The 24,847-nt window shown below is 45.2% G+C and overlaps 1 protein-coding gene across 1 annotated transcript in view; it reads left to right on the top strand.

Moving 5' to 3' along the window:
• Positions 1-24,533, top strand: part of LOC307207824 (uncharacterized protein) — a 33,559-nt gene extending 9,026 nt beyond the window's left edge. The window contains exons 2-3 of the mRNA XM_079961928.1: positions 16,813-16,999; positions 22,129-24,533. Coding sequence (XP_079818054.1) covers positions 16,900-16,999; positions 22,129-24,152 — 2,124 coding nt within the window. The 5' untranslated portion in view covers positions 16,813-16,899 and the 3' untranslated portion in view covers positions 24,153-24,533. The remainder of the gene's footprint in view (positions 1-16,812; positions 17,000-22,128) is intronic.
• Positions 24,534-24,847: the final 314 nt, after the last annotated feature.

Here is a 24,847-nt window from a genome sequence, read left to right as displayed (position 1 = left end):
TCGGTGATAAGCTCTCCTTTGCTTATTATTATTATTATTATTATTATTATTATTATATAAATTACTACTCCTCTTTTTTTAACTTTGTCTGATGAAATAAATTCATGGCCCAGTCTTTTATTACTCAATACCTTCCTGTGTAGCCTTATCACATGTGTTAGAATACACCAACTAACTTATATGGGGGAGAAACCATTGGAACGTATTGAATGTGGGACGAGCTTCAACAGGGAGGATAAACTTACATTACACTGGTGAACTCCCAAAGGGGAGTAGCTTAAGTCAATATGGAACCTTAGGAAACTTCTGCTAACTCAAATGGGAAAAACCAGATTTATGAAATGTGGAAAAAGGCTTCAGAGGGAGTGGAGACCTTAATATTCATAAGATAATTCACACAGGTGGGAAACCATATCAATGTATGGAGTTTTCCGCTTAGGTTTCCCAGATTTCCTGGGAAGTAAGATGATTGTCAAGTCTCTGGATGTACAGAAAATAATTTGTGTTGGTTTTCAATAATAATAATATTTTTTTATTTGTACCATGCCCATCTGGCTGGATTTCCCCAGCCATTCTGGGTGGCTTCCAACAAAATATTGAAATACAATAGTCCTTCAGATATTAAAAGCTTCCCTAAACAGGGCAGCCTTCAGGTGTCTTTTAAAGTCTGGTGGCTGTTTTTTCCTTCGACATCTGGTGGGAAGTTATTCCACAGGGAGGGCACCACTACCGAGAAGGCCCTCTATCTGGTTCCCTGTAACTTCGCTTCTCACAGTGAGGCATCTGCCAGAAGGCTCTTGGTGCTGGACCTCCATGTCGAGGCAGAACGATGGGGGTGGAGACTCTACTTCAGGTATACTGGATCGAGGCCGTTTAGCGCTTTAAAGGTCAGCACCAACGCTTTGATTTGTGCTCAGAAATGCAATGGGAGCCTATCTTGGTCTTTCAATACCAGTGTTATGTGGTCTTGGCGGCTGCACCCCATCACCAGTCTAGCTGCCGCATTCTGGATTAATTGCAGTTTCTGGATCACCTTCAAAGGTAGCCCCACATAGAGTGCATTGCAGTAGTGCAAGTGGGAGATAACTGGTGCATGCACTAGTCTGGCAAGACAGTCTGCGGGCAGATAGGGTCTCAGCCTGCGTACCAGATGGAGCTCGTAAACAGCTGCCCTGGACACGGAATTGACCTGCACTTCCATTGACAGCTGCAAGTCCAAAATGACTCCCAGGCTGCACACCTGGTCCTTTAGGGGTACAGTTACCCCATTCAGAACCAGGGAGTCCTCCACACCTGCCTGCCTCCTGTCCCCTCAAAACAGGACACCTGCCTTGTCAGCATTCAACTTTAATATGTTAGCTGCCATCTATCCTCCAACCACCTCCAGACACTCACACAGGACCTTCACCATCTTCACTGGTTCTGATTTGAAAGAGAGGTGGAGCTGGGTTTCCGCATACTGATGAACACCCAGCCCAAACCCCCTGATCTCTCCCAGCGGCTTCATGTAGATGTTGAAAAGCATGGGGAGAGGACGGAACCCTGAGGCACCCCACAAGTGAGAGCTCAGGGATCTGAACACTCATCCCCCAACACCACTCAACCCCCAACAACATTTTCTGAACACGGCTCAAGAGGAAGGAGCGGAACCACTGTATAACAGTGCCTCTAGCTCCCAGTCCCTCTAGACGGTCCAGAAGGATGTTATGGCTGATGGTGTCAAATGCCTCTGAAAGATCCAGCAGAACTATGAAACAGCTCTCACCTTTGTCCCTAGCCCGCCGGAGATCATTGACCGACGTGCCCAGGTCAGTTTCAGTCCCATGATGAGGCCTGAATCCCAACTGGAAGGGATCCAAATGGTCCACATCTTCAGCAACCACCCAATCAATCAATCAATCAATCAATCACCTTGCCATAGAGTGTTACCTCAGGTTAAGAACTTTGCTTCAGGATGAGATCAGAAATCGTACAGCGGCAGCAGGAGGCTCGATTAGCTAAAGTGCTGCTTCAGGTAAAGAACAGTTTCACGTTAAGAACAGACCTCCAGAACGAATTAAGTTCTTAACCAGAGGTACCACTGTAACTGCCTCTTTCAGTGTGTCTGGGAAGGCTCCTTCACAGAGAGAAGCATTCACCACCCCACGGAGCCCATCGCCCAGCCCTTCCCGGCTAGCTTTTATGAGCCATGGATGGGCAAGGATCAAGGAGACAGGTGGTTGGTTTCACTCGTCCAAGCAGCCTGTCCACATCCTCCGACGTAGCAACTTGACTAGACAGGACTCTAGCACTCACCAGCCCCCGCCCTTCTCCCACGGGGGAGTCTACCTCTCTGAATCTGAGTGACTTTATCTGCAAAAAAACTTTGCAAAATCATTGCAGGAGATCATGTGGCCTGTACGGGGCTCCATTGGAGAGTTGGTTGCATTAAATTGCAAACCACCTGAAAGAGTCTCCTGCTGCTGTTTTCTGCAGATGCAAGAGAGGGGGTGAAGAAGGTTTTCTTCACCTTTGCTATCGCCATTTGGTAGGCTTGACCTTGAGCTCTAACCCGTGTCTGGTCAGATTCAGAATGAGGTTTCTGCCACTGGTGCTCTAGCCGTCTCGTTGCCCTCAGATCCATGGAAAACCATGGGGCTGTCCAGGCTCCATGCAATCGGAGTGGGCTCTTCAGAGCCAGACAGTCAATAGCCCTGGTTAACTCCACATTCCAACAGGCCACCAGGGAATCAGCTGAAAGGCCATCAGCATGGGATAAAACATCCCCTGCCACTCTCTGGAAACCATTTGGATCCATTAAGTGGCGGGGGGGGGGACCATCCAAATCGGTCCCACCTCCCTGCAGATGGGAAGGGTTGTGGAGAAGTCCAGAAAGTGATCTGACCATGGTACTTCTTTAGTTTCGCTTTTACTTAGTGTCAGATCACCAACATCCATAGAGGTGAACACCAGGTCTAAGGAATGTCTGCGACACTGAGTTGGGCCAAACTTATTCAGGGACAGCCCCATGGAGGCCATGCTTTCCACAAAGTCCCAATCAGCCCCTTGTAAGGTTGTGTTGGCGTGAATGTTAAAATCCCCCAGGACAACCAAATTAGGTGTCTCCAGGAGAACATCTGCCACGACCTGAAGCAGCTTGGGCAGGGAATCCTTGGTGCAGCGGGGTGGTCAGTACACCAAAAGGAATCCTGTACTGCCCCTATTGTCCAAGAACATGCACTCAGAGAACTGGGTCTTCCCAATAGGACACCTGATGGAAATTAATGATTTCCTAAAAATCACTGCAACCCACCCACTCGCCCACATGACTGGGTTGAGAAGAGAACCTGGTGGACAAGCGGCGGCAAGGACAGGTCCATCTGCTTCATCCTACCAAGTCTCTGTTACACATGCCAAGTCAAGTTCTCCATCCACGATCAAGGCAGGGAATTTAAAAGGTCTATATAAGGGCAGGCACACCTTTGTTCGGGGTCCTCCTCCATCCTCCTGCATGTGAGGGGAGCACCCTGTTGCAACAGTTCAATAAAGATCAGGCTTACCAGCTGCTTTGCTTCTCAATATTCTCTGGTTGGCCTCTTGTTATTTTCTTCAACTGATGGAGAACCTGCAAAGGACTCTACAACAGCTCTTGTGTCCCCCATAAGGGAATAAGGGCAGATTTTGTTTACAACAGGTACCTCTTTATCTTCTTGCAATTTGATGTGCTTTCGAACTGCTAGGTTGGCAGGAGCAGAGACAGAGCAACAGGAGTTCACCCCATTGCAGGGATTCAAACTGCCAACCTTCTGATTGGCAAGCCCTAGGCTTTGTGGTTTAACCCACAGCGCCACCAGCGCCCCTTATTGAGGACAATATGGGGCTCCAAAGCAGGCACAGTCCAGCTGGGGCACAGAATGAGCTTATATTCCCCATGCACACGTTCCCTCCCTCGTCTTCCCATTGGTTGGGTGCTGCAAGGTTTTCCTTCCCCCAGTTATCAAATAACAGACAAGAGGCTGAGACTTCTCCTTCCTCCTCAGAGTTGCCTCCACTTCCGGCTTCACCAGCAGAGATAATATTGGGGCTTGCAAAGGAGGGAGGGAGGGAGGGGAGGAGGCGGGAAGGGGGGCTGCATCCTGCGGAGGCGGAGGAGGGGCTTCTTCCTAATCAAGCCTCCTAATTAAGCGCCCTCACTCCCTGCCTCCCGCGCGGGGGCTCCCATTCCCGCCCCCGCTGCCCGGGATTTCGGGTGAGTGCAAAGCCAATGGCGGGGAAGGAGGGAAGGGGCTTTGCGAGGGGGTCCAGGATGAGAAGCCCCCGGATGGGGAGAAGAGAAGGGAGGGAAGGGAGCTCTTTTCTTAAACGGGGGGCCTTGAAGGGGAGGAGGGGAGAAGCTTCCTCCTGCAGGGATTTGGTGCAAAGGGAGTTGCAGGGAAGGAGAGGGGAGAGGGGTGGGCATTGCTGGCCAGGATCGCCTTAATAGTATAAATTAAATTTAATATTTATACCCCAGCAGAAGACCCCTCGGAGGAGGGGCAAGAGGCGAAAGCATTGCTCTTCTCCCAGGCGTTTGGCTCATTAAACAATCTATGGACTGCACACCTGCATGGGGGGGGGCGAGGGTTGTCATTTTTATTTCTTACTCTGCTATGCATCTCTGTGTTTTTCTCTTGTAAGCTGCCCTGTGATACTTGGAGGAAGGGCAGTATAGAAATGTAAAGAATAGTTGTAAAAATAGGAAGCCCTTGCGTTCCAGGCGGGAGGGTTGGGACAAAGTCCCTGATCAGCATGCATAACAGGATGGGCTCAGGAGGGAATAAAACTAATGATAATAATAATATAAGAATAAAAATAAAAATAAATAATTCATTACTTGCCCCCTGCCCATCTGACTGTGTTGCCTCAGCTACTCTGGGTGGCTTCCAACAAAAACACCCCAAAATTTAAAACATCAAAAACTTTCCTACATAGGGCTGCCAGCAGAAGACTTCCATTTTGTAGAAATGGCCTTTAAAGAAATGCCCTCTTTAAGGAAACCCGTGGTGGGAAAAAGGTAAAAGGCGGATCTAGACGGATCCTCGTGAATTCATATGATTTTTTCATTCAAATTAAATAAAACCACCATGATACTGTAGACTATGTCTTACTCTGTAGACAGCATCAAAAAAATCACGCATCCACTATTTTGTGGGGCCGCAGGGGTGCAAAAACATGTTTAAAAAAACACGGATCCTCATGGATCCTCATGATTTTTGCACATGACCAGCCCAAAGTCACCATCAGTTCAAACATCATGGCCAGGGGCACAGCATCCACCACAAAAATCACGGATCCACGGCTTCCTGGCCATACCATGGCTCAAAAACGTGGTTTTGAAGCACCGATCCTCATGGATCCTCACGCTTTTCGCATTAGGCCAACCCAAACTCACCATCAAATCACATATCATAGCCAGGGGCACAGCCTACACCACAAAAAACTCGGATCCACGCCTGCCTGGCCATGCCGTGGCCCCAAAACGTGGTTCCGAAGCATGGATCCTCATGGTTTTTGCACAAGAACAGCCCAAAGTCACCATCAGATCAAACATCATGGCCAGGGGCACAGCATCCACCACAAAAAACTCGGATCCACGCCTGCCTGGCCATGCCGTGGCCCAAAAACGTGGTTTTGAATCACGGATCCTCATGGATCCTCACGCTTTTCGCATTGGGCCAACCCAAACTCACCGTCAGATCACACGTCATAGCCAGGGGCACAACCTGCACCACAAAAAACTCGGATCCACGCCTGCCTGGCCATGCCGTGGCCCAAAAACGTGGTTTTGAAACACGGATCCTCATGGATCCTCACGCTTTTTGCACTAGATCAGCCCAAACTCACCGTCAAATCACACATCATGTGCAGCGGCGCAGCCTGCACCACAAAAATCACGGATCCACGGCTTCCTGGCAACACCATGGCCCAAAAACGTGGTTTCGAAGTATGGATCCTCATGGATCCTTATGCTTTTCGCATTGGGCCAGCCCAAATTCACCGTCAGATCACACGTCATAGCCAGGGGCACAACCTGCACTACAGAAATCACGGATCCACGGCTTCCTGGCCATACTGTGGCCCAAAAACGTGGTTTTGAAGCACGGATCCTCATGGATCCTCATGCTTTTTGCACTAGATCAGCCCAAACTCACCGTCAAATCACACATCATGTCCAGGGGCACAGCTTGCACCACAAAAATCACGGATCCACGGCTTCCTGGCAACACCATGGCCCAAAAACGTGGTTTCGAAGCGCGGATCCTCATGGATCCCTATGCTTTTCGCATTGGGCCAGCCCAAATTCACCGTCAAATCAAACATCATGTCCAGGGATACAAATTGCACCACAAAAACCTAGGATCCACAGCTTCCTGGTCATAACACGGCCCAAAAACGTGGTTTTGAAGCACGGATCCTCATGGATCCTCACACTTTTCACATTGGGCCAACCCAAACGCCCCGTTAAATCGCACATCATGTGCAGGGGCACAGCCTGCACCACGAAAATCACGGATCCACGGCTTCCTGGCCACTCCGTGGTCCAAAAACGTGGTTTTGAATCACGGATCCTCATGGATCCTCACACTTTTCGCATTGGGCCAACCCAAATTCACCGTCGGATCACACGTCATAGCCAGGGGCACAGCCTGCACCACAAAAAAACTGGATCCATGGGTTCCTGGCCATACCGTGGCCCAAAAACGTGGTTTCGAAGCATGGATCCTCATGGATCCTCACGCATTTTCCATTGGGCCAACCCAAACTCACCGTCAAATCACACATCATGTCCAGGGGCACAGCCTGGTAAAAGAAAATTAAATATGCTCAGAGTCCTGTAGTGATTTCATGCTCTTTATTGCAGCTTGTAAAACAGTGACTGAATTTCCCCCCAAACCTGAGGCTTTTATATACATTATTTACACAATGAGTCCCGTCTGACTGGCTGATTCTGCTTCCCTCCTGGAGCCTGATTGGTCTTTTCCTGCAAGCCAATCAGTTCTTGCATTCTAGGACCGTACTTGCCTATTGTTCTAGGATCCAAGCTTAGTACATAACAGGGAAGGAGCTAGACAAAGAATGATCCAAGAAGTCCTCAACGGCAGAACAGGCGGGTGATAACAAGCAGTGTGTTACAACGGCTCTGAAGGCGGATGAAGGCTGCAGCAGATAGGATCCACCAGTTCATCGTGACTACTCATGCCATCAGAACAGAGCCCTACTGCAAAGGCTGTGCGTTGGTCAGCGTGCACTGATCTACACACATAAAACAAATTCACGCACAGGCATCTTCCAAAAACCCAACCCAACCCCCCCAAACCGTCCCCCCATGGCGATCACTAAATGGCCACGGGGGCAGGAATGTGAAGCCCCTAGTCATGAACTGACACATGGGCGGTGGATACAGATTCAGTCATTCTGACTCAAGGAATGAGGCAGTTGAGCAGCTCAGCAGCTGTATCCATGACTGAGCAGCCCCTTTTAGGATCCACTATGCTCACCCCGAAAAGGGGAAGGGGCTGGAAACGGTGCCCTAAACATAGTATGCCTCCCTTTTCCCTTGACTGGATTACCGTGCCCAGGTGGAATCTCTTTTCCCATAGTTTGAATCCATTATTCTGCATCCTAGTCTCTAGAACAGCAGAAAACAAGCTTGCTCCCTCTTCAACATGACATCCCTTCAAATATTTAAACATGGCTATCATGTCACTCCTTAATCTTCTCTTCTCTAGATTAAACAAATCCAGCTCCCTAAGTCTCTCCTCATAGGGCTTGGATTCCAGACCTTTTACATTTTGGTCACCCTCTTCTGGACATGCTCCAACTTGACAATATCCTTCTTCAACTGGACACAGTATTTCAGGTGTGGTCTGACCAACCAGAATAGTGTGGTGGCATTCCTTCACTTGATCTAGACACTATACTCCTATTGATGCAGCCCAGAATTGCATTGGTGTTCTTAGCTGCCACATCACACTGTTGACTCATATTCAGCTTGTGGTCGACCAAGACTCCCAGATCCCTTTCACTGGTACTGTTGTCAAGCCAAGTGTCCCCCACCTGTGCATTTCATTTTTTCTATCCAGGTGTAGTACCTTACATTTCTCCCTATGGAACTCCATATAGTTGGTTTTGGCCCAGCTCTCTAGGCTATTCAGGTCATTTTGAATTCTGACCCTGTCCGCTGGTGTATTAGCAACCCCTCCCAGTTTGCAGTCATTTGCAAATTTGATTAGCACGCCCTCTATTCCATCATCCAAATCATTTATAAAAATATTGAATAGCACCAGGCGCAGGACAGAACCTTGTGGAACCCCAATAGTCATTTTTCCCCAGGATGAAGGTGAGCCACTGATGAGCACTCTTTGGGTTCAGCCCGTCAACCAATTACAAATCCACCTAACAGTAGCTTTGTCTAGCCCACATTTTACTAGTTTTTTTGCAATAATATCATGGGGGACCTTTTCAAAGGCCTTACTGAAGTCAAGGTAAGCTGGTACAAGGGAAAGCAGGATTGTAATTACCGTAAAAATTACTGATCATAGAATAGAATCATAGAATCATAGAGTTGGAAGAGACCACAAGGGCCATCGAGTCCAACCCCCTGCCAAGCAGGAAACACCATCAGAGCACTCCTGACATATGGTTGTCAAGCCTCTGCTTAAAGACCTCCAAAGAAGGAGACTCCACCACACTCCTTGGCAGCAAATTCCACTGTTGAACAGCTCTTACTGTCAGGAAGTTCTTCCTAATGTTTAGGTGGAATCTTTTTTCTTGTAGTTTGGAACCATTGCTCCGTGTCCGCTTCTCTGGAGCAGCAGAAAACAACCTTTCTCCCTCCTCTATGTGACATCCTTTTATATATTTGAACATGGCTATCATATCACCCCTTAACCTCCTCTTCTCCAGGCTAAACATGCCCAGCTCCCTTAGCCGTTCCTCATAAGGCATCGTTTCCAGGCCTTTGACCATTTTGGTTGCCCTCCTCTGGACACGTTCCAGTTTGTCAGTGTCCTTCCTGAACTGTGGTGCCCAGAACTGGACACAGTACTCCAGGTGAGGTCTGACCAGAGCAGAATACAGTGGCACTATTACTTCCCTTGATCTAGATGCTATACTCCTATTGATGCAGCCCAGAATTGCATTGGCTTTTTTAGCTGCCGCGTCACACTGTTGGCTCATGTCAAGTTTGTGGTCAACCAAGACTCCTAGATCCTTTTCACATGTACTGCTCTCAAGCCAGGTGTCACCCATCTTGTATTTGTGCCTCTCATTTTTTTTGCCCAAGTGCAATACTTTACATTTCTCCCTGTTAAAATTCATCTTGTTTGTTTTGGCCCAGTTCTCTAATCTGTCAAGGTCATTTTGAAGTGTGATCCTGTCCTCTGGGGTGTTAGCCACCCCTCCCAGTTTGGTGTCATCTGCAAATTTGATCAGGATGCCCTTGAGTCCATCATCCAAGTCGTTGATAAAGATGTTGAATAAGACCGGGCCCAAGACAGAACCCTGTGGCACCCCACTAGTCACTCTTCTCCAGGATGAAGAGGAACCATTGATGAGCACCCTTTGGGTTCAGTCAGTCAGCCAGTTACAAATCCACTGAGTGGTAGCATAGTCAAGTCCACTTTTCTGTTTTTCCATCAAGCCCCCAGACAAGAATGCTACAGCATCAGCCCCAAACACTCAGTCTCATAACAAAAAATACTCAACAGGGTTAGGGCTGAGGGTAGGGGAAGTACAATCATGATCTTTCCAGTCCTCTAGAAGCTGACCCTTTTGGTCATTTTCGTCATGGAGCCAAATATCTGTTCCCAAGTTTAAAGAATCTAAACAAGTAAAGAACAAGCTTGCCCTTTACATGCAAAAGTCCTGAAATTCAGCCCATTGGACAACTGATCATGGGGCTGGGAGGAGGGAAGAAAGGACTAGCACCTTCTCTGCCCTCCACCTCCAACAGCTACACCTGAAAGTTTCATGATGGGGTTCGATTTGAGAAGCTGAATGTTTATAAAGGCACTTAGCCAATTTCTGCCACAGAAATTCTGAACAGAAACACTCTGCAGGTTCAGCCCCCAAAAGAAACTGCTCTATGGTCTCTGTGTTGGGAAATGGGAACAGATCTTGCTCATCACCAACCTTCCCTCCACAAATCAGTATCACTATGAGGCTGAACTGAACAGCTTGCTCCAGAGTTTTAAGAGAGATGTTTGTGTGGTGGAGTGGTTAAGAGCGGTGGACTCTAATCTGGTGAGCTGGGTTCGCGTCCCCGCTCCTCCACATGCAGCTGCTGGGTGACCTTGGGCCAGTCACACTTCTCTCTGAAGTCTCTCAGCCCCACTCACCTCACAAGGTGTCTGTTGTGGGGGTGGAAGGGAAAGGAGATTTTTAGCCACTTTGAAACTCCTTCAAGTAGAGAAAAGCAGGATATAAAAACTAACTCCATAAATAAGAATTCTATGGAAAAGGACCATCCCTGCCATGATGATGAAAACTATATGTTTGGATTTTGCTGTATTATACCAACCTGTGGAATATGACAGTTCGCAGTTTCAAAATCTATTTGGCCACAGTGGATTGACACTCTGGACACACGAAAACCTCTGGAAGATCTTTTGAATCAATGTCTATGCGAAAGCAGTGGTACCAGTCCTTGCAGTTTCCTTCACAGTAAACCATAGTAAGGTCACCACTGGCCTCCTGCACCCTTCCTTCAAGAAACATAGTGACCAGCAGCCTTCAAACAAGGAAGGTAAAATATCTGAGCAATAGGTTAGTGTATCCTTCCATCCCTCTGGGCATGATCGAGACACAGTAATGTAACTCTCGTTCAAGATTTGTCTCTTCTTGGGAGGAACAGCATCAATTTCCACTTGAAAATATTTGTCTTGTCCTTCAAAATAGGTTTTCCCACAGTACTGTATTATTTCTTTTGCAATCCAGGGTCTAATGGCAGCCATATCCTTTTGTATGAACTGTAATTGGGCAGCAGAAGCAATCAGATGGGCAATGGTACATGTGAAAGGACCATAGTCACTAGAATTACCTTGCCTGGGTATATCAGTTGGTGCAAAAAATGACCAGCTGCAAAACTATAGGGATATTTTGAATCCATCTCATACAGACATGCTAAGAAGCATGTTATTGCATCAATCACAGAGTGGTTCAATCCATGTTTGGAATCTAGATAGAGCATGGTTTTCTTTTTAAAAATGATTACTATCAGTATCCAGTGGACTTTGTCATTTACTGGAATAATCAAAACATCTTTCCTTAGCACTCCAAATCTCAAACAGTTCTTCAGAACTTGCACTGGCAATCTTTGACAAATCTGCATGAAGTGGCAAGTACGGTAAGTGGGAAAATGGTTCCATCGTGACCTAGCTCTTTGGCCATGATCACCCTGGAGGCAAGAAAGGCATCTATTACGCAATCATTTATCCAGTTTGATCCTTTCAGTGTGTTTATGTCATAGTCATACACACAGATGTTGCCAACTGAACCCACAAGTCCCATGGTTTGTAGACTGAGTGTGGGGAAGGTACAGTTGTGCCATGGGGGAACTGATGTACAAATCAGTGATTTGTCCAAACACTTCTCACTTTGTGTTGAGAATATGGGGCTGCTATCAAAAGAATCAATATTGGTCACTGTTAAATCCTCTTTCCCACTTTTTGGAGTGGAGGTCATCTGAGGCTGAGTGCTTTCCAGGTGTCTCATAGTCAGTTGGTGATCTTAAGGAGTCAAACCCCTCAGCAGCCTGCACTGAATCAGATGCTGGAGCTACTGTTATCTTTTCCTGCAGTCTAGGGAACTTTCTTCCCGATCTACTCTTCTGTCTTTTATTTCACTTCAACTGTGTGAGCTGCAACTGGCAAGGCTTCCCTGGTTCTGGTGGCATGCTGATAGATTTTGTGGCAGCTATAATATGGTAATATGGATGATGGGTGAGCACACAATGTCCTGAACGGACTGTGCATGCATGGCAGCCTGTATGGACGCCGCGTGTGCGGCAGCCCATATGGTCGCCAGGAAAGCGGCTGCCCATACAGCCTGTACGGCCGCTGTGAGAGGGGCTGCCTGTACGGACGCTACGCGAGCAGCAGCCTGTACAGTTGCCGCGAGAGCAGCTGCCTGTATGGCCCATACGGTCGCTGCGAGAGGGGCTGCCTGTACAGTTGCTGCAAGAGCGGCAGCCCACACGGACGCTGCACAAGCGGCAGCTAGTACAGCGACCGTACTGTCACTCTCCCCCCAGCATGGCACCCCGGGGCACCATCACCCCGCTGCCCCTTCGTATGCCCCTGCAGTCAATCAAATGTACTATGAACAATCTGAAGTCATGCTGGGCACAATTCACCACTAATCCTGTTCTTTTTCTAAAAACACGTGGTGGACTCCAGGAAAGCTGTCAGCAGGCTCCATGATGCCCATGGGCACCACGTTGGAAACCCCCTATTTCAAAGTTTGCACTGACAAAATCTGTTGGCAAGAAAACTTGCAGTTAAACCTCCATTTATAATTACCACCCCCGAAAAGCAACCAACTTTTGTCCCAAAACCATTTGTAGCTGAATTGACGCAAGACAGGTGATTGTTTTTCATGGTTACTTTGGTGGTCTCCATCTAGTTGGTTTGATAATTTACATTCACAGGTAAGATCATCACAATCTCTGCCTTGGATATTCTTGAGGTTTAGCAGCGTCAAAAATTTCCAGGTGCTGTTCTTCACTGTGAAGGGGCACTGCGCAGAGAGGAAAAACTGTGCAGCGCCTCTCCAGCGAAGCAAAGCCTGGAGAGCAAGAGGGATCGGTGTGCACCAACCCCTCTCGTTCTCCAGGCTTCAGGCGGCTATCCGCAAGCCTTCAGAGCGCAGCGGGAACTTGCGCTGCGCTCCAAAGGCTTCAGGCAGCTATCCCTGAAGCCTGGAGAGTGAGAGGGGTCGGTGCGCACCGACCCCTCTCGCTCTCCAGGCTTCAGCGAAAGCAACGCGTAGCCTCTGGAGTGCGGAGGGAGCGCTCCCTTTGCGCTTCGGAGTCTTTGTGTTGCTATCGCTGAGGCCAAGGAGCCTGCATTTGCTCCATAGGACGCACACACATTTCCCCTTAATTTTTTGAGGGTAAAAAGTGTGTCCGATAGAGCGAAAAATACGGTAGTCATATATTCTTCTATCGGCTCTAATAATAATATTGCAGTGGTGAAATTAACAGTGCATTTTTGTGATTTTTGTAGTGCAACTCATGATTTTTGTGGTGCAGGCTGTGCCCCTGGCTATGATGTGTGATTTGACAGTGAGTTTGTGGTGGCCCAATGCAAAAGGCGTGAGGATCCATGAAGATCCATGCTTCAAAACCATGTTTTTGGGCCATGGTGTTGCCAGGAAGCCGTGGATCCTAGTTTTTTGTGGTGCAGGCTGTGCCCCTGGCAATGATGTGTGATTTAATGGTGAGTTTGGGCTGATCTAGTGCAAACAGTGTCAGGATCCATGAGGATCCGTGCTTCAAAACCACGTTTTTGGTCCATGGTGTTACCAGGAAGTCGTGGATCCTAGTTTTTTGTGGTGCAGGCTGTGCCCCTGGCCATGATGTGTGATTTGACAGTGAGTTTGTGGTGGCCCAATGCAAAAAGCGTGAGGATCTGTGAGGATCCGTGCTTCAAAACCACGTTTTTGGGCCACGGTGTTGCCAGGAAGCCGTGGATCTGAGTTTTTTGTGGTGCAGGCTGTGCCCCTGGCCATGATGTGTGATTTGACGGTGAGTTTGGGTTGGCCCAATGCAAAAAGCGTGAGGATCCATGAGGATCCGTGCTTCAAAACCACGTTTTTTGGCCATGGAGTGGCCAGGAAGCCGTGGATCCGATTTTTTTGTTGTGCAGGCTGTGCCCCTGACCATGATGTATGATCTGATGATGACTTTGGGCTGATCTTGTGCAAAAATCGTAAGGATCCATGAGGATCCGTGCTTCAAAACCACATTTTTTCGCCATGGAGTGGCCAGGAAGCCGTGGATCCGTGATTTCTGTGGTGGATGCTGCGCCCCTGGCAATGATATGTTATTTGACAGTGAGTCTGGGATGATCTAGTGCAAAAAGCGTGAGGATGCATGAGGATCCGTGCTTCAAAACCACGTTTTTGGGCCACGGTATGGCCAGGAAGCCATGGATCCGTGATTTCTGTAGTGGATGCTGTGTCCCTGGCAATGATATGTGATTTGACAGTGAGTCTGGGATGATCTAGTGCAAAAAGCGTGAGGATCCATGAGGATCCATGCTTCAAAACCACGTTTTTGGGCCACGGTATGGCCAGGAAGCCGTGGATCCGAGTTTTTTGTGGTGCAGGCTGTGCCACTGACCATGATGTTTGATCTGATGGTGACTTTGGGCTGATCTTGTGCAAAAATAATGAGGATCCAATGCGAAAAGCGTAAGGATCCATGAGGATCCATGCTTCGAAACCACGTTTTTGGGCCACGGTATGGCCAGGAAGCCGTGGATCCGAGTTTTTTGTGGTGCAGGCTGTGCCCCTGGCAATGATATGTGATTTGACAGTGAGTTTGGGTTCGCCCAATGCGAAAAGCGTAAGGATCCATGAGGATCCGTGCTTCAAAACCACGTTTTTGGACCACGGAGTGGCCAGGTAGCCATGGATCCGTGATTTTCGTGGTGCAGGCTGTGCCCCTGCACATGATGTGCGATTTAACGGGGCGTTTGGGTTGGCCCAATGTGAAAAAATCCTCCAGGATTTTAAATCTTAGGAGTTACAGTGGTTTTGGAACCACTGGTACCATTATGGTACTCAAACATAATCGGTTCCGAAAGTCTTCTGAAACTAAAGTGTTCCAAAACCAAGGAGCGCTTTCCCATAGAAAGTAATGCAAAATGGATTAATCCGTTCCAGACTTTTAAAAACAGCCCCTAAAACAGCAATTTAACATGAATTTTACTATCTAACAAGACCATCTTTAAATCTTAGGCGTTACAGTGGTACCTCGGTTCTCAAACTTAATCGGTTCCAGAAGTCTTCCAAAACCGAAGCATTCCAAAACTAAAGCGTGCTTTCCATGAGAAAGTAATGCAAAATGGATTAATCAATTTACTATCTAACAACCATTGATCCATAAAAAGAAAGCAATAATCAATGTTCTGTACCATAAAATAAATAAGGCAGCTTTGTAGATGATAAAAATTAAAACTAATTTTTTTTTTGTAACTGTACTAATGATAGTCAGTGTTTGAATAGGGAGCTTTTATCCCTTTCCACAGTCAATCAATCAATAAATCAATCATAAAACAAAAAAACAAGCCTCAGTCAAAAATGAAAAAGCCACACAAACAGAAACGCAAAAAAATAGGAAAAAACTAAAGCACCAAATGTCACCTCAGAACACTACACCCAGAAACGGCTTGAATATTCAGAAAGGGGGTGAGCCAGGGGCTGCCCTGACCTTAAGTGGCCCTAGGAAGGCCCGCCCCTGCCGCCAGCCAATTGGCTGGCGCCACAGGGTATGCTAATTGGGTGAATCCCTGTCTCCTGCGAGGCTGACGCCAGCCTCGCAGAGTGTGGGCGGGGTCGTGATCCCACAACCCCCCCTCCTCCTGAAGGTCGGAAGGGGCATTCACAATCCCAGTAAACCATGAAGTGAACCAGGCGCTGCAGCTCCTTCCCCTCTCACTGGGCAGCTGAGGAGGAAAGGGATGGGTTTGAAGGCTCTTCCTGCCTCTCTCCCCTGAGGAACAAGAGCAAAGGGTGTTTGCAGGGCAGGAGGGCAGAGGAGGAGGCAGCGAGGGCAGAGGGAGCAGTGGCCGGATCCCCCGCCTCTCTTAGGGGGTTCAAATGCAAGCAAGGGGCTTCCTTCTTCTCCATGCAAGGGCCTCCCATGTATTCAGAGCAGTCCTTTGCAGATTAACTCTTATGTTCCATGGGATCTACTCTCAGGCCACCAACATGCATACCATGCCAGCCTTAGGAAGGGAGGCGGGACAGGCAGGTGAAAGGAATTGCCAAAGGTGTTTGAAAATGGACAGGGGCTCTTGGGAAGGGGTCTTTTTGTATGCAACAACTGCAGTGGAGATGCTGATTGCCAAGGGATACAAAGGAGATAAAATTCCATCAGAAGAGGAGTGGCAAGTAAAAATCCTTCAATATATAGAAGTAGCACAGATGACGGAAAAGATAAGAAATCGATCGACCCAAAAGTTTAAAAGGGAATGAGAAAGCTATAGATAATATTTAAAACAACAGTGTCCTCTTATAAAAACTTTAAAATGCTTCAAATAACTCTCATAATTGAATAAGGTACAAAGAATTCAGACAAGATTTAACAAAGATAAAGTTTATTGAAAAATAGAGGCAAGTAATTAAGAAAATTGCCAACCTACAGTTTGAAAGAACGTCAAAGTGCAAGTAGATAAATAGGTACCGCTCCGGCGGGAAGGTAAACGGCGTTTCCATGCGCTACTTTAGTTCGCCAGAAGCGGCTTAGTCATGCTGGCCACATGACCCGGAAGCTGAGTGTGGATAAAAATGTATTGTGCTTTTTTGTTTTGTTTCTTTTCCTTTTTATAAGCTTTTGTTGTGTGTGTGTTGATTTTAAACCAATAAAGATTGAATAAATAAAATAAAATAAATAAAAAAGGAAGGGAGGTGATGAAAGGAATTGCCAAAGGTGATCGAAAATGGGTGGGGGCTCTTGCGAAGGGGGTGCCCAGTTGGGGCTTCTCCAGGGGCAGCAGAATGTCTTGGGCAGGAGAATCCCTGCAGGGGCTCTCAGACTCCCTTGGCTTCTTCTTCCCTCCCTCCCAGGAAGCTGCAACTTGCTCTGGATTCTGTACTCCTCAGGAAGCTGAACCTGCAAACCTAGCTGAGACTGAACCTGCAAGCCAAGCCAGGATGGAAGGAGGAAGATGGACAGGTGACCTGGTCAGGCTGTCTCCCGCATCCCTCCCCACAACCTCTGAGCATTCCCTCCCAGGACCCTTCAAGAAATCTGGTGAGTTCCAAGGGAGAGGAGATGGGGACAGGGATAGATGGTGGAGGGAGAAAGAGGAAAAGATGGAGAGGAGACAAATGGAAGGAAGTTCCTGACATTAAGGAGGAGGGGGGTGAGGCCTTCTGCAAAGCAGCTCCTTGTTTCTTGTATCCCTTTCATAAAGTGGTGGGGGCAGATTTTCTTCCTCCAGGATTTTAAATCTTAGGAGTTACAGTGGTTTTGGAACCACTGGTACCATTATGGTACTCAAACATAATCGGTTCCGAAAGTCTTCTGAAACTAAAGTGTTCCAAAACCAAGGAGCGCTTTCCCATAGAAAGTAATGCAAAATGGATTAATCCGTTCCAGACTTTTAAAAACAGCCCCTAAAACAGCAATTTAACATGAATTTTACTATCTAACAAGACCATCTTTAAATCTTAGGCGTTACAGTGGTACCTCGGTTCTCAAACTTAATCGGTTCCAGAAGTCTTCCAAAACCGAAGCATTCCAAAACTAAAGCGTGCTTTCCATGAGAAAGTAATGCAAAATGGATTAATCAATTTACTATCTAACAACCATTGATCCATAAAAAGAAAGCAATAATCAATGTTCTGTACCATAAAATAAATAAGGCAGCTTTGTAGATGATAAAAATTAAAACTAATTTTTTTTTGTAACTGTACTAATGATAGTCAGTGTTTGAATAGGGAGCTTTTATCCCTTTCCACAGTCAATCAATCAATAAATCAATCATAAAACAAAAAAACAAGCCTCAGTCAAAAATGAAAAAGCCACACAAACAGATACGCAAAAAAATAGGAAAAAACTAAAGCACCAAATGTCACCTCAGAACACTACACCCAGAAACGGCTTGAATATTCATTGGGGGGGAGCTTAAATTAGCTGTGCAAGGGAACAAATGGGATGAAAAAAGCCTTGATTACGATGGAGACGACTTAAATTAGGTCTCAAGGGTAAAACGGAATAAAAAAAGCCTTAATTAGGAAACTTACCGACTCCTCCTTGACTGGACAGTCAAGGAGGAGGAGGTAACAATGGCAATGGTGAGGTGTTCCCAGGATTTTGGCCATTCAATAACCATGGCCCAATGGGAAAATTTATGGAAGATCAATTGGAAATTCACAAACTGTTACACGATTAGAGAGAACTTTCAAAAAATGCAACATCGATGGTATCTAACACCATGGAAACTTTCAAAAATGTATAAAAATGTGTCAAGTAATTGTTGGAGATGCGAAGACTCAGGAACATTCTACCATATGTGGTGGACATGTAGGAAAATACAGGTATTCTGGGAGAGTATACATGCAGAACTGCAAAAAATGCTAAAAATCTCTTTCAATAAAAAACCAGAGGCCTACCTCCTGGGAATAACAGATTTGGATATTCCACAAAAGAGGAAGGGTATCTTTTTATGTGCGACGGCGGCAGCAATAGTTTTGATCGCAGCAAAATGGAAGAGTAATGAAATCCCCTCTATACAAGATTGGATCCAAAAGCTGACAGAATATGCCGAATCAGATGGTTTATCAGAAAAGATAAAGAATAAATCAAAACAGGAATTTGTTTCTAAATGGGAGGTTTTCAAAGAATATCTGAAAAACAAATATAGTAGTTTAAATTCTGTTGCAGCATTCGAGGAACTTCAGTAATAGCTGCTAGGTAGATAGAAGAAATTAGATTTATTGAGAATAAGTTTAATTATGAAAAAAAATGTGTATTGGCAGTAAGTAACATGAAATTGAAATATGGAATAGACGGGAAGTTGAGTCTTTAGTGTTAAGACCAGTAGATGTTTTATTGTTTGCCAAGAAAATTATGTGGCTATGGTTATTTTTGTAATTTGTGTGTAATTTGGTATTTGTGTTTTTTTGCGTGTGTTTTTTTCTTGTTGCATAACTAAATAAATATTATTATTTTTTAAAAAAGGGTAAAACGGAATGAAAAAAAGCCTTAATTAGGATGGGGGGCACTTAAATTTACTGCCCAACAGTAAAAAATGGAGCTCTGGAGCACGTTCGGTTTCCGAGGCAAACTTCAAAAACAGGAGCACCTATTTCTGGGTTTGCAAATGATGAATCAACAGAAACATAGTCAATCTATGGACTTCCCTTTTTTTGAAATATTTTTATTGGTTTTGACAAATACAAGTTTATATCAAAAGACATTTATATAATCATTTCATGAGATTTGTCAGGGAACTGCCATCGGAGTGTCAGGTGGTGCAGGGGCTCAAGGAGGCTAGGAGATCCTCGGATGCGGAGGAAGGAACCAGCAGGGGGAGAGAGAGAGTTCATGGAGAAACTCAGTCGGAGGGAGGGCTCCAGGAGACTTTCAGTGAAAACAGCGGGGAGGTCTCAGGACCTCCTCTGGGCAGACCCACTCCTCGCAGGAAGCTGTCTCGCCAAGAATCCCGACGGCGAGTTTCCGTTAAGGAACTCTTATGTTGGCGCAAATTCCGGAAACGCCCACTGACAGATTCTGCCAGCGATTGAGGGAGTCATGCTTTGAGGGCTCCCGTTAAGGCAGAGCTTTGAAACCTTTGCAAAGCTCTGAGGGATACAGCTTTTACGCACAAGCAGCTCATTATCCCATCACAAGATTCTCTGAATCACATGACTTCGCTCCATCCCTTTCATGGTCCTTATATTAATTTTTCCAAAACTACATACAGTGGTACCTCCGGTTGCAAACAGGATCTGTTCCGGAGCTCCAAATGGATCCCGAGGTTTTTGCAAACCGGAGGACCGCTTCTGCACACGCACGTGGCGCAATAGAGTGCTTCTACGCATGTTAGTGGCAAAACGGGGAAAAATACCAGAGGGTTACGTAACACGAGGTACCACTGTATAGATACATCTCCACAGTTTTCATTTATCTAAATTGACCATAAACTTATTTTACAAGTGATTCCTAAAGTCCAGCTAACGTTTTGATTTGCGTGCAGTAATCTCATAGGTCAATTATAAATTTTCCCCATTCTTTTTTAAAGTCCTTGTTTTCTTGATTCCTGAGTCTCACGGCTAATTTTGCCATTTCGGCAGAGTCCAGAAGTTTGGCTTGCGATTCTTCCCTAGTTGGGATTATTGCATCTTTCCATCGTTGGGATAATAACATCTGTGCAGCTGTTGTCGCATACATAGTCTTTCCTGGTCTTTTGGGATCTCAGTATCTGTAATTCCAAATAAATAAGCTTCTAGGTTCTTAACAACTTTTATTTTAAACATATTTTTTTATTCATTATATACCATTTCCCGAAATGATACTGTTATCATACATGACCACCACATATAGCAATGCCCCTTCCGATCTTCAGGAGGAGGGGGGGTTGTGGGATCACGACCCCGCCCACACTCACTCTGCGAGGCTGGCGTCAGCCTCGCAGGAGACTGGGATTCACCCAATTAGCATACCCTGTGGCGCCAGCCAATTGGCTGGCGGCAGGGGTGGGCCTTCCTAGGGCCACTTAAAGTTGTGGCCATTTTCGCCCATTAACCTAAAACTCTGTGTCCGTTGTCTTCATTTATTCCACCTGTGGGGGGGAGGGAATAGCCACACAAAAGGTACCCACTTCTTCTTTACATTTCCAGCATATATTTGAACTTATTAGGAGTCAAATACCACCAGTACATACTTTTCATGTAGTTTTCTTTCAATGTACAGCAAGCTGTGAATTTCAGATCTGTTTTCCAAAGCCTCTCCCAATCTGCCATTTGCATGTTATGTCCTAAGTCCCTTTCCCATTTCGTCATAACTGATTTGACCTGTTCATCCTTTGTATACCATTCTAGGAGCAAGTTATACATTTTAGACAGATCTTTTTATGTTATTTCCTAAGAGTTCTTTTTGAAATTATAATGTCTTATAACTAAAACCTTTCTCTTTGTATATCTTGAAGATATCATTTAGTTGATGGTAGTGTAACCAGTCAGTTACAGCTTTCCTTATCTCTTCAAAATCTTTTAATTTCAGTTGGTTTTCAACTTCAGTTAACAGCTCTCTATAAGACGGCCAATTACTTCTCATATTCAATTTTTTTCAGAGATATTGCTTCCAAGGGAGAAAGCCACCAGGGTTTTTTACTAAAGCAAATTTTTATACTTCTCTCATACCCTACAAATTGTTTTTCTTACTATATGATTCTGAAAAGCTCTATGCACCTTGGCCTTTTCCTACCATAAATATGCATGCTATCCATTATTTGTGTCCTTCCAGATCTAAAATACAGTATCTGTGTTTTCCAATGTAATCCATTCCCGGTTCTAGCAGATACAGGATGTTTCATAATAAAGTTTCAAACCCGGCAGGGCAAAACCTCCTCTGTCTCTTACATCTGTTAATAATTTATTTTTAATCCTTGATTTTGTCCCTTGGATAGTTTGAAAAAGAGGATTAGACTGATGTCTGTGCGCTGCCCTTGTGGTCCTAGGCAATAATGCTTCTTAATACTAGTTCCGGGAAAGCACAGGAAGGCAGAGGGCTCTTGTACTCAAATCCTGCTTGCTGGTTTCCCACAGGAATCTAGCTGGCCACTGTGAGAAGAGGATGCTGGACTAGGTGGGCCTTTGCCCAATCGAGCAGGCTCTTCTTATATTGTGATACAGGCATCTCCCCTACTTGGCCCTCCAGATGTTTTGGGACTACAACTCCCAACGTCCCTGGCTAAGAGGACCAGTGGTCAGGGCTGATGGGAGTTGTAGTCCCAAAACACCTGGAGGCCCAAGTTAGGGGTGCCTGTTCTAAGATATTGCAATATTTTTACAGTTACATGTGGCACAGTAACACGAAAATTTGACTTCTTAGTCATAGGAGAGACTGCTACTTGAGCCTGTGATCCTTTCCTCCCTGGACAAAGAGAAATACAGAGATGTGTCTAAGAAGCCAATTCCACCACAGATTATAAAATAATGCAGTTTAGTAAGTGTGAATGGAGTGATCATGTGTTTTTCTTGCCATTATCTCACCTGCATTCCTAAAAGTTTGGAACATAGAGAGGACAGTGGAGAAAGGAGACAGTGTTAAGATAAGAGAAGGTGCATACTGGGACTGACATGTGTTCAGTTCCTTTCTTGTCTTTCTTGAAAGTCTTAACAGGATTCTCTTCCCCCTCCCCCACTCCCAAACAGGTGAGGAAGATGATGGCCAGAATTCTATGGAGCCATCTGTGAATTCATTGGGAAAAACAAAGAAACAGTTGAAGTGCATGGAATGTGGAATGTGTTTTAGTCACAGTGGAAGACTGAGGACACATCAACGAATTCACATAGAGGAGAAACCATTTAAATGTACTGACTATCGAAAGAGATTCAGGGAAAATGGAACTCTTAGAAAACATCAACGAACTCACACAGTGGATAAACCATTTAAATGTATTGAATGTGCAAAGTGCTTCAGTCAAAATGGAAAGCTTAAAATACACCAACGAACTCACACGGGGGAGAAACCATTTAAATGTATTGAATGTGGAAAGAGCTTCAGTGAAAGTAGAGCACTAAGAAAACATCAACGAACTCACACAGGGGAGAAACCATTTAAATGTATAGAATGTGGAAAGAGCTTCAGTAGAAGTGAACACCTTAGAATACACCAACGAACTCACACGGGGGAGAAACCATTTGAATGTATTGAATGTGGAAAGCGCTTCAGTGTAACTGTAAACCTTAGAAATCATCAACGAACTCACACAGGAGAGAAACCATTTGAATGTGTTGAATGTGGAAAGTGCTTCAGTCGATATGGAACACTTAGAATACACCAACTAACTCACACAGGGGAGAAACCATTTAAATGTATTGAATGTGGAAAGTGCTTCAGTCGATATGGAACACTTAGAATACACCAACGAACTCACACAGGGGAGAAACCATTTAAATGTATTGAATGTGGAAAGAGCTTCAGTGAAAGTGGAGCACTAAGGAAACATCAACAAACTCACACGGGGGAGAAACCATTTAAATGTATTGAATGTGGAAAGAGCTTCAGTAGAAGTGAACATCTTAGAATACACCAACGAACTCACACGGGGGAGAAACCATTTAAATGTATTGAATGTGGAAAGAGCTTCAGTCACAATGGACACCTTAGAAGCCATCAACTAACTCACAAGGGGGAGAAACCATTTGAATGTACTGAATGTGGAAAGAGCTTCAGTGAAAGTGGAGACCTTAGAGTACACCACCGAACTCACACGGGGGAGAAACCATTTGAATGTACTGAATGTGGAAAGAGCTTCAGTGAAAGTGGAAACCTTAGAAGACACCAACGAACTCACACGGGGGAGAAACCTTTTGAATGTATTGAATGTGGAAAGAGTTTCAGTCGAAATGGAACACTTAGAATACACCAACAAACTCACACAGGGGAGACACCATTTAAATGCATTGAATGTGGAAAGAGCTTCAGTCAGTATGGACACCTTAGAATACACCAACGAACTCACACAGGAGAGAAACCATTTAAATGTATTGAATGTGGAAAAAGCTTCAGTCAAAATGGACACCTTAGAAGCCATCAACTAACTCACACGGGGGAGAAACCATTTAAATGTACTCAATGTGGAAAGTGCTTCGGTCAAAATAGAACACTTAGAATGCACCAACGAACTCACACACGGGAGAAACCATTTAAATGCATTGAATGTGGAAAAAGCTTTAGTCGATATGGAGACCTTAGAAGCCATCAACTATCTCACACGGGGGAGACACCATTTAAATGTGCTGAATGTGGTAAGTGCTTCAGTCGATATGGACACCTTAGAATGCACCAACGAACTCACACAGGGGAGAAACCATTTAAATGTATTGAATGTGGAAAGAGCTTCAGTGAAAGTGGACACCTTAGAAAACACCAAAAAATTCACACGGGGAGAAACCATTTAAATGTATTGAATGTGGAAAGTGCTTCAGTCAAAATGGAACAGTTAGAATACACCAACGAACTCACACAGGGGAGAAACCATTTAAATGTATTGAATGTGGAAAGAGCTTCAGTGAAAGTGGAGACCTTAGAGTACACCACCGAACTCACACAGGCGAGAAACCATTTAAATGTATTGAATGTGGAAGGAGCTTCAGTCAAAATGGAACACTTAGAAGCCGTCAATGAACTCACACAGGCGAGAAACCATTTAAATGTACTGAATGTGGAATGAATGTGGAAAGACCTTCAGTCCATATCGACACCTTATAAGACACCAACTAACACACGGGGAAGAAACCATTTTAATATATGGCATGTGGAAGGAGCTGCAGCAAAAGTAGAGCACTTAGAATACACCAACTAACTCATACATCGGAGGAGCCATTGGACCGTATCGAATGTGGGACGAGCTTCAACAGGGAGGATAAACTTACATTACACTGGCGAACTCCCAAAGGGGAGAAGCTTAAGTCAATATGGAACCTTAGGAAACATCCGCTAACTCACATGGGGAAAACCAGATTTATGAAACGTGGAAAAATCTTCAGAGGGAGTGGAGACGTTAATATCATAAGATAACTCACACAGGCGGGAAACCATATAAATGTATGGAGTTTTCTTTTTCTTTTTTTATGATATTTATTAAAATTTCCAATAAGAACATACAAATACAAACAACAACAAGAACAAAACAAACAAAAAACAACAGGTATAATTTCAAACCTTATTTTCTCAACCTATTTTCCCCGACTTCCTCATACCTCCCCGTTTTGTATTCTAATTTCGTTATCCAATCAGCAAATCCATTCCCTTATTTCCCAAGAGTGTTTTTTTTTACTAATTCCTTTCCTTTTCTTGATCAAGATCTCTGAAAACCACATTATTTTTAAACCCCTGTCAATCTAACATTCATTAATCTTATAGTGT

The sequence above is a fragment of the Podarcis cretensis genome, assembly GCF_951804945.1.
Source record: "Podarcis cretensis genome assembly, chromosome: 2".
Classification (NCBI taxonomy): domain Eukaryota; kingdom Metazoa; phylum Chordata; class Lepidosauria; order Squamata; family Lacertidae; genus Podarcis; species Podarcis cretensis.
Note: the sequence above shows the minus strand (reverse complement) of the source record. Positions and strands in the feature narration are given on the sequence as shown.